The sequence below is a fragment of the Triticum aestivum genome, chromosome 1B (genome assembly GCF_018294505.1).
Source record: "Triticum aestivum cultivar Chinese Spring chromosome 1B, IWGSC CS RefSeq v2.1, whole genome shotgun sequence".
Classification (NCBI taxonomy): domain Eukaryota; kingdom Viridiplantae; phylum Streptophyta; class Magnoliopsida; order Poales; family Poaceae; genus Triticum; species Triticum aestivum.
Genome location: NC_057795.1, coordinates 581,080,476 through 581,091,472, shown reverse-complemented (window position 1 = coordinate 581,091,472; position 10,997 = coordinate 581,080,476). Strand labels below are relative to the sequence as shown.

The following is a 10,997-nucleotide window of genomic DNA, read 5'->3' as shown; positions in this document are numbered from 1 at the left end:
CTTGGAACCATTCCTGACACGCATCGTCACCTCGTCCTTCGCCAGTCTCCGCTTATTTCGTACCTCCTGCTGTGAGTTACAAATGTGAGCAACGGCACCGGTATCAAATACCCAGGAGTTACTACGAGTACTGGTAAGGTACACATCAATTACATGTATATCAAATATACCTTTAGTGTTGCCGGCCTTCTTGTCCGCTAAGTATTTGGGGCAGTTCCGCTTCCAGTGACCCTTCCCGTTGCAATAAAAGCACTCAATCTCAGGCTTGGGTCCATTCTTTGACTTCTTCCCGGCAACTGGCTTACCGGGCGCGGCAACATCTTTGCCGTCCTTCTTGAAGTTCTTCTTACACTTGCCCTTCTTGAACTTAGTGGTCTTATTGACCATCAACACTTGATGTTCTTTCTTGATTTCAACCTCTGCTGACTTCAGCATTGAGAATACTTTAGGAATGGTCTTCACCATCCCCTGCATATTGTAGTTCAACACAAAGCTCTTGTAGCTCGGTGGGAGCGACTGAAGGATTCTGTCAATGACTGCCTCTTCCTGGAGGTTGATCTCCAACTGGGACAGGCGGTTGTGCAACCCAGACATTTTGAGTATGTGCTCACTGACAGAACTGTTTTCCTCCATCTTACAACTATAGAACTTGTCGGAGACTTCATATCTCTCGACCCGGGCATGAGCTTGGAAAACCATTTTCAGCTCCTCGAACATCTCATATGCTCCGTGCTTCTCAAAACGCTTTTGGAGCCCCGGTTCTAAGCTGTAAAGCATGCCGCACTGAACGAGGGAGTAATCATCAGCACGTGATTGCCAAGTGTTCATAACGTCTTGGTTCTCTGGGATGGGTGCTTCACCTAGCGGTGCATCTAGGACATAATCTTTCTTGGCTGCTATGAGGATGATCCTCAGGTTCCGGACCCAGTCTGAATAGTTGCTGCCATCATCTTTCAGCTTGGTTTTCTCTAGGAACGCGTTGAAGTTCATGTTGACATGAGCATTGGCCATTTGATCTACAAGACATATTTTGCAAAAGTTTTAGACTAAGTTCATGATAATTAAGTTCATCTAATCAAATTATTTAATAAACTCCCACTCAGATTAGACATCCCTCTAGTCATCTAAGTGTTACACGATCCGAGTCGACTAGGCCGTGTCCAATCATCACGTGAGATGGACTAGTCATCATCGCTGAACATCTCCATGTTGATCGTATCTTCCATACGACTCATGTTCGACATTTCGGTCTCTGTGTTCCGAGGCCATGTCTGTACATGCTAGGCTCGTCAAGTTAACCCTAAGTGTTCTGCATGTGTAAATCTGTCTTACACCCGTTGTATGTGAACGTAAGGATCTATCACACCCGATCATCACGTGGTGCTTCGAAACGACGAACTTTAGCAACGGTGCACAGTTAGGGGGAACACTTTCTTGAAATTATTATAAGGGATCATCTTATTTACTACCGCCGTTCTAAGTAAACAAGATGCATAAAACATAATAAACATCACATGCAATCATATAGTAGTGACATGATATGGCCAATATCATATAGCTCCTTCGATCTCCATCTTCTGGGCTCCATGATCATCTTCGTCACCGGCATGACACCATGATCTCCATCATCATGATCTCCATCATTGTGTCTTCATGAAGTTGTCACGCCAACGACTACTTCTACTTCTATGGCTAACGGTTTAGCAATAAAGTAAAGTAATTTACATGGCGTTCTTCAATGACACGCAGGTCATACAAAAAATAAAGACAACTCCTATGGCTCCTGCCGGTTGTCATACTCATCGACATGCAAGTCGTGAGTCCTATTACAAGAACATGATCTCATACATCACAATATATCATTCATCATTCATCACAACTTCTGGCCATATCACATCACATGACAATTGCTGCAAAAACAAGTTAGACGTCCTCTAATTGTTGTTGCATCTTTTACGTGGCTGCAATTGGGTTCTAGCAAGAACGTTTTCTTACCTACGAATAACCACAACGTGATTTTTGTCAACTTCTATTTACCCTTCATAAGGACCCTTTTCATCTAATCCGCTCCAACTAAAGTAGGAGAGACAGACACCCGCTAGCCACCTTATGCAACTAGTGCATGTCAGTCGGTGGAACCTATCTCACGTAAGCGTACGTGTAAGGTCGGTCCGGACCGCTTCATCCCACAATACCGCTGAAGCAAGAAAAGACTAGTAGCGGCAAGCAAGTTGACAAGATCTACGCCCACAACAAAATTGTGTTCTACTCGTGCAATAGAGAACTACGCATAGACCTAGCTCATGATGCCACTGTTGGGGAACGTTGCAGAAAGTTAAAAAATTTCCTACGGTTTCACCAAGATCCATCTATGAGTTCATCTAAGCAACTAGTCATGGGAGAGAGATTGCATCTACATACCACTTGTAGATCGCGTGCGGAAGCATTCAAGGGAACGGTGATGATGGAGTCGTACTCGCCGTGATTCAAATCACCGATGACCAAGTGCTGAACGGGCATCACCTCCGCGTTCAACACACGTACGGTATGGACGACGTCTCCTCCTTCTTGATCCAGCAAGGGAGAAGGATAGGTTGAGGAAGAAGGCTCCAGCAGCAGCACGACAGCGTGATGATGGTGAAGAGGCAGTACTCCGACAGGGCTTCGCCAAGCGCTCAACGGAGGAGGAGAGGTGTTGGGGAGGGGAGGGGCTGCGCCTTGGATCAGGTGTTCAGCCCTCCCCTCGCCCCTCTATTTATAGGGGAAGGGGGAAGGGGGGCCGCCCCCCTATAGATGAGATCTAGAGGGGGGCGGCGGCCAGGGAGGGGGGCTTGCCCCCCAAGCAAGGGGGGCGCCCCCACTAGGGTTCCCCCCCCCAACCCTAGGCGCATGGGCCCAAGGGGGGGACGCCCAGACCTCCAGGGGCTGGTTCCCTGCCCCATGCGGCCCATGAGGCCCTCCGAGAGGGGTGGCCCCTCCCGGTGGACCCCCGGAACCCTTCCGGTGGCCCCGGTACAATACCGATATGCCCCCGAAACTTTCCGGTGTCCGCATGACAACTTCCCATATATAAATCTTTACCTCTGGACCCTTCCGGAACTCCTCGTGACGTCCGGGATCTCATCTGGGACTCCGAACAACATTCGGTAATCACATACAAGTCTTCCTAATAACCCTAGCGTCACCGAACCTTAAGTGTGTAGACCCTACGGGTTCGGGTGACACGCAGACATGACCGAGACGGCTCTCCGGTCAATAACCAACAGCGAGATCTGGATACCCATGTTGGCTCCCACATGCTCCTCGATGATGTCATCGGATGAACCACGATGTCGAGGATTCAATCAACCCCGTATGCAATTCCCTTTGTCAATCGGTACGTTACATGCCCGAGACTCGATCGTCGGTATCCCAATACCTCGTTCAGTCTCGTTACCGGCAAGTTACTTTACTCGTACCGTAATGCATGATCCCGTGACCAAACACTTGCTCACTTTGAGCTCATTATGATGATGCATTACCGAGTGGGCCCAGAGATACCTCTCCGTCATACGGAGTGACAAATCCCAGTATCGATCCGTGTCAACCCAACAGACACTTTCGGAGATACCTGTAGTGCACCTTTATAGTCACCCAGTTACGTTGTGACGTTTGGTACACCCAAAGCTCTCCTACGGTATCCGGGAGTTACACGATCTCATGGTGTAAGGAAGAGATACTTGACATTGGAAAAGCTCTAGCAAAACGAACTACACGATCTTGTGCTATGCTTAGGAATGGGTCTTGTCCATCACATCATTCTCCTAATGATGTGATCCCGTTGTCAACGACATCTAATGTCCATAGTCAGGAAACCATGACTATCTGTTGACCAACGAGCTAGTCAACTAGAGGCTTACTAGGGACGTATTGTGGTCTATGTATTCACACGTGTATTATGATTTCCAGATAATACAATTATAGCATGAATAAAAGACAATTATCATGAACAAGGAAATATAATAATAATGCTTTTATTATTTCCTCTAGGGCATATTTCCAACAGACTTCTTGGTCAATTCCTCTGGTGAAAGGCGCAGTCTGTGGTGTGGCGGCTGGGGGATTTCTTTGCTGGCCGCGTGTCGATCCATGGTCGGTGATTCTTGCGGCGAGGAGAGGGGGTTGGGGTGGGTTGCGCCATCCTTAGGAGTCATGCTTCTGGTCCTGTAGCGCACTAGCGTTCACGTCGTTATTGTTGTTGTCTCCAGGCTCTTCGGTTCTCTGGCCGTCATTTCAGCGGGGGATGGCTTCGTCCTCCTGGTCGCTGGTCCCATTGGAGGGTTGCTGCTATCGACGGGTGGTGGGCGTTCATGTCCCGGCTCCGATGGCTATTCGTCGTCGCATTGGATGGGCTTCTTCATCATCTTCGTCCGCTAGGTCCTTGTAGGGCCGGCACGGAGCTAGTTTGGGGAGGGAGTCCGGCTACCTACACCAGGGTGGGTAGCTTGTATGGCCGGCACGGCTGTGCCTCTCACGAAGCAAAACCATGTCTCTCACCGAAGAAAAAAAAGAAAATGCATTTTTTTTGTTTTCCGAGAGGCACGGTCGTGCCTCTCACCGAAGCAAACCGTGCCTCTCACGAAAGGAAGTTTCTGAGAGGCACGACGAAAGCAAGACCTTTCCTCTTGCAAAAGCAAAACCGTGCCTCGCACGAAATAAAAAAAAGATAGAAAACACATTTTTTGTTTGCGAGAGGCATGGCGTGCCTCTTGCAGAAGCAAATCCATGCCTCTCGCGGAAGCAATACCGTGCCTCTCCCAGAAGGGCAAAACGAAAACACGTTTTTTCGTGCAAAAAAATATCTTTCATTTTCCCCCAAAGCTAAGGAAGATCGGTGAAAAACCGAAAAACCATCTAAAAAGCCGAAAATGTGTGCGAAAAAATAATAAAACAAAACAAAATCTGGAGGAAGCGCCCAGAGCGCGACATGTGGTGGCGGCTGAGAGCGCATCAAGTGATCCTTGGGGAGGCTGGAAATGAGAGCTCCTTAGTTAGTTGCTTCCGGAGTTCCTTTTTTTTCTGGGCCAAGTTTTTTTTTCCTAGTGGAAATTGGGGGTTTGCTTTGTTACATCATCGTGTGACTCTACCCGCAAAAAAAAAAAAAATCGTGTGACTCAACCTGGGCTTCTCCTCGTACCCACACGGACGGCCTACTAAGTTGAACAACCATCTAAAAAAACCTGAGTTGAACAACCACGGGACGTTAGCAGGCCACCATCCACCGTGTCCCTAGCCCCCTCACCCGACCCACACCACAGTCTCTTCGTCTCGCTCACCGGGCTCTCCAACCAATTTCGTGGGGGCGCACGCGAAGGGTTCGGGTATGGAGGCGGCCGCCGACGAGGAGCAGGAGGGGCTGTCCGCGCAGTCGCCGGCGCAGGCGCCACCTTCATCAGCGTCCTCCCTTCCAAAGGTCCCTCGCCGTTCCTCCCGACTTTCCCCCCCTACCTCACCCCCTCCTCTGTTTTCATCTCTGAAGATCGCGCGTGGTCTCGTGGCCTGATGCGTTTGCCTCGTATCGCAGGAGCAGTCGCAGGTGGAGCTGGAGCTGAGGCTGCTCCAGGCTCTCGAGTTCTACCCTCCCTCCAAACTGAAAGGTGTGATGCTCCGCCGTTGTGGATACCAGTAACGCATCTATCTGTCTTAGTGGCCGTGACTTGATTTGTGTATGTGCTGCACGAGTAGTTAGTCTTGCAATCATGGCTTCCCTAATTGCTAGTTCTGTGGATAGCCAGGCTATGGGAAGATGTGCCTCTGACGAAATAAGTACATAATTTCAGGCGAGCTGTGTACCCCTGCAGGGCCTCCTGTATCATTGCTGTTGTGAAAAATGGGGAAACAACTACATACTTGTGCGTTCATTTTGCAAAAAAGGAAGAGGACATCAGAACCTTCATTTAACCGTGTATACTCTGAGTGTGTCATAAAGCCTTGCTTGGTCAGGCTTAAGAGCCAACCTTATCCTGCAATTTAGATACTTGATAGTTCCAGATTAGGAGACCTTTAAAAAAAACTATTTTAGGATCAGTGTTTTACTATTAGGTTCTCGTCTTTATGACCGGTGTTTTGGTTATCGAACACAAGGGGGGGGGGGGCGTGAAAAATGCGGTTCTGTTCAAAATTTTCAAATGAAATATGAATTCAGATATTTGGCTCAAGTCAAATTACAACGGAATTAGAAATTTACATAAACCTGCACATGGCGCAATGGTTGTTTCTCAGCTCTACCCTTATGTCATCGGTGCCTCGTGGTCTTGAGTTTGACCCCTGCCCACCCCTTTGATTTTTAAAAAACAATGCCGTTGTATATCCACATAATTAGGCAAAAAAAGATACTAGAGGGATTCGAACCCAGGACGTTGTTGTCTTAAAAGTCCCAGCGTCCTAGACACTACACCATCGTTGAGTTTCCAAATGTGAGTTTCCATTCTACTTGACTACATGTTGATTGTTCAAATTTAAAAAACTTCTTTTTTTGCTTGAAATGCCCATTTACCAAGGAGCAACGAAATACTCGGTAACCGCTCGAAATCCCAAAATTTCGTTCGGTAACCAAAACACTGGCGATGACACCACTAACAACTGAAATTTGGAATAGTGTACCATCAGTTACCAAGTCAAACAGCAAACAAGACACACACAGAACATGGCAAAGAATCTTGGCCAGCCTTTACATAAATCCTTTCTGTAACTATAATTGTTGGGGCTAAGTTTCAATCACCCTGTAGTTAATTGACATACAACACTGAACTGCATCATCTCTTATGCTTACTACCTATGATTTATATTAAATATGGTACATGCAAGCTGTACTGCCTTCATTTGGCAAAGTTGCTATATTTAGGAGATCTTATTTCATAGCTTGAAACGAGTGCATGATTGTTTAGGAATAGGATGTTCAAGCTTAACCATGGAGGAAGACAGCCATCCCTCCATATGTAATGGGATACGGCTGTATCCATAAATTGCCTCTTTTGGAAAGGCATCCAACTAAGAGAACAGTCTACCATCAATTTCCAAGTTTAATAGCAGAAGAGAAACCACGAAACATGGCGAGCAGTGCTGGCGAGGGGCATACCCAGTGCTGAAAGCTCCCACACAAGGTGGGGTCTGGGGAAGGCAATTTCTAGACAGCCTTACCCTTGCAAGGTAATTCTGCAAGGAGGCCGGTTCGAACCCAAGACCTCCAGGCCACAAGTGGAGAGACTCTACCACTGCGCCAGGCTCGCCCTTCCGAGCAGTGCTGGCGAGGCTTGCATAGATCCTTTCTGTAACTAGAATTGCTGGGTCTAAGTTTTAATCTCCCTGTGGTCAATTAGCATAATACATTGAACTTTACAATATGTTACACACAAGCTGCATTATCCTCATTTAACAAAGTTGCTACATTTAGGAGATCTTATTTCGCAACTCGTAACAAGCACATGATTGTTTAGCAATAGATGCTCAAACTTACAGTATTATGTAGTGTAGAGAACCGAAAAAACTAAGAAGATTCCAACACCTCTTTTCTTTAGTGTGTTTTGCCTTGATTGCTTTTTGCTGGATTAGATTAGATAGTATGGAGTGGCTTAGTCATTCATTGTCCTTTTATTACACTATCATGGGTGCTAGCAACCATGGATGAAGACAGTCATCCCTCCATATGTGATGGGGTACGGCTGTATGCATAAATTGCTTCTTTTGGAAGGGCATCCAATGAGGAAGAATAGCCTACCATCAATTAGCAAGTTTAACAGCAGAAGAGAAACCACGATGAAACCTTGCGAGCAGTTCTGGCGAGGGGCGACAGCCTTACACTTGCACAATAATTCTGCAAGGAGGCTGGTTCGGAGTCGAACCCAAAACCTCCAGGCGACAAGTGGAGAGACTCCACTGCGCCAGGCCTGCCCTTCTGAGAAGTGCTGGCAAGGCTTTGCATAAATCCTTTCTGTAACTAGAATTGCTGGGGCTAAGTTTTAATCTCCCTGTGGTCAATTGGCATAAAACATTGAACTTTATAATATGGTAATAGTACACACAAGCTGCATTATCCTCACTTGACAAAGTTGCTACATTTTGGAGATCTTATTTCGCAGCTGGAAGCAAGCACATGATTGTTTAGGAATATATGTTCAAATTTACAATATTATGTAGCGTAGAGATCATAAGAAACTTGAAGATACAGATACCGCTTTTCTGTAGTGTGCTTGGTCTTGATTGCTTTTTGCTGGATTTGATGAGGTTTTAAGGAGAGGCTAGTCATTTGTTTGTCTTTTAATTGCACTCTGTCATGGGGGCCAGCAACCATAGAATAAGACAGCCATCCCTCCATGTATAATGGGATACGGCTGTATGCATAACTTGCTTCTTTCAGAAGGGCATCCAACTATCTGTTGAAAGCTGTACTCAGCTAGCTCTAGCTGGCATAGATAGCTGCTCGAGTCCATTCAATTAGAAGTACTGAGTGTGTACTTTTCGGGAGCATTATCAGATCGGTCACAAAAGTAGAATTTACAGAGTTAGGTTTAAAGTTCTGAAAGTAATGTCCTCCTAGAGTGTAGCTGGGAATAGACCCAGAAATAAGAATGAGTGTGAGTGTGTGCTGTTTTTATTAACATGTGAATGCACACAAGGTGAATAGAGCAAACGAACTTTAGAAGAAAAAAAAAGTAAAAAAAAATGAACTAGGTCAATTCGCAGAGTTACAAACCTTTGTGCACTGATGGTGTGTCCTGCCGGTTTTGCAATGTTGCTATGTACAGCTTTTCAAATGCTGATGGTGAATCTTGTTTATTTTTGCTCAGTATGCACTCTAAATCTTGTGTGCTTGTAGGGATCCATCGCCACTTCATTCTCTACGGCCTCATGGAATACTTGAGAAAAAGGTGACCATATGAGAATCCTTCAGTTTGCACTTCCATGAAATTAGCGGGATCTGGTCTGACACCCTATGAATTCTTTCAGCCTTGACAGACAATTCTCCGCGGATGAAGTTCTGCAACTGCTTGACCGCTTCTTCAACCTAGAAATGCTGGTGATTGAAACACTCATCGATTCGGACTAATTTGTTACTGCTTCTCTTTTAGCTTTGTGATTGTTTTGCATCGACACTGCGACTCAAATGAGAGCTTGTCTTACTTCAATCTTCGTTTTTCTTAGTTTCGGGAGTATGGACGTTATTCTTACAGAGTTTTTTCTAAACCAAATGCAGAAACCAGATGACGACGAGAAGGATAACTTTGGTCAGGCGGAGGAATTCGCCTTGCCAGACAATTTTTTCAAGAAGGAAGAATGACGTGCAAGTTAGCTGTTTCTTTGTGTTCTTTTCCCCCTGTAGTCTTTGCCCTAGAAGCCTGGAACAGAACACATATATATGCTGAAGAGCTGTGTTGGTTGCTGGCTGGTGTTCACTGACTTGACCTGTGCTGTTGTACAGCTTCTGTTGTGCTCGGATACCCGATGAACTGTTATAAGTCCGCTCATTTAGGTTCAGAATCACGTGTTTCGCTTCGATTGTTCCCTCTGTGTTGTCAGCCCGTTGTTAGTTGAAACTGAAAGCAGCCTGCCTATCTGTGCACCCGTGGTGTGCCTGGCGGCTGGGGATGATCGTGTGTGTGGCTGGTGCATCTTACTGCAATCGCCACGCTACCACCGTTGGCAGAAATCAGTCGCCTGCTCTCTCGTTGTTCAGCAAGGGTGGTCCGGACGAATGGCTCAGGCCCTCCTCTGGCCTCATTCGGTTTGAAGGACTTTTACAGGAGAAGCATAGGAACAAAGATTCCAGGGGAAATTTTCCTATAGATGCATTCGGTTTGCAGAAAATGCGCACGGGAATTTTGTAGGAATACTATTCATTTTTGGAGGAATCTACATATCCACTCAAAGTACATTTTGTGTGTGTGAAGGAGGCACGACAGTTCCTTAGGATGACAAACGACATCCTATCAACTTCGTGTACTATTCCTAAATGCTAGGTTTGGGTGAGAGAATTCTATAGGATTCTTCCCTAAGTATTAGTGGATTGCCTTTGGATCAAACGAGTGTTGGCACTCAAATTCCTTTGCATGTATTCCGTAGAAATTTGAACATCCCCTGCAACCCATTCATGTAGGATCTAGACAACTTTCATGTGTTTTTCTATGTTCCATTCAAACGACTATTCCTATGTTTTTCAAGCAAATTCTACTCCCTTCGATCCATGTTAATTATCAGGCTCGATGTTTCGGAACCCCCTGCTATTATCATCAGGCTCGATGATAGCGAAAACCTTCCACCAACGCGAATTCAGATTTGAGCTTAGCTGGCTCAAAGATGAGAAATTCTTCTCCACTGCAAAAAGATATGGGGATAACCAGTTTCCTCGGATGATCCCATTGACATTCTTAATATTAAGCTCAAAAGACTCAAAAAATACTTCAAAGAGTGGGTGTTCCATTCATTTGGCCATGCTAGGAAAAGAAAAAAAGATATTCGAATGGAGCTAGAAGATATTGAAACACTAGAAGAAGAGGGGCCTCTCGACCCTGAGGTCTATGAGAGAAGAAACATCCTTGTGTATGGTACTTAATGATATACTTGCTAACGAGGAACTGTTTTATCTACAACACTCGAATGAGTGGTGGTTGTTGAAAGGGGACCAAAATACAACCTTCTTCCATCGTGTAGCCAATGGTAAAAAGCGTAAGAACACCATCCACTCTTTCACCGATGGGGAGACGGTGATTGAGGGCACGACTAATCTTTTGGCCCATGCTACCGCCTACTAAAAAAAATCTTTTCGGTCCGGCCAGGGGGAATTTATTTCACCTATCCGCAGATACCTGGTCGGAAGAAGAGAAACTCACTGCAGAGGATAATATACTCCTAACTAGTGAGTTCACGGAGGAAGAGGTGAAAAAAGCGTTGTTCAACATGGATAGTAATAGGGCACCTGACCCAGACAATATCCCGGCTGAGTTCTATAAGCATTGTTGGGA

The 10,997-nt window shown here is 45.9% G+C and overlaps 1 protein-coding gene across 1 annotated transcript; it reads left to right on the top strand.

The window, feature by feature from the left end:
• The first annotated feature begins 5,242 nt into the window (after window positions 1-5,242).
• On the top strand, window positions 5,243-9,540 carry LOC123139884 (uncharacterized). The gene is made up of 5 exons (XM_044559581.1): window positions 5,243-5,452; window positions 5,564-5,636; window positions 8,855-8,906; window positions 8,986-9,055; window positions 9,233-9,540. Exons 1-5 carry the CDS (start codon window positions 5,363-5,365, stop codon window positions 9,314-9,316), a joined length of 369 nt encoding a protein of 122 aa, XP_044415516.1. The 5' UTR covers window positions 5,243-5,362; the 3' UTR covers window positions 9,317-9,540.
• The last annotated feature ends 1,457 nt before the right edge of the window (window positions 9,541-10,997 follow it).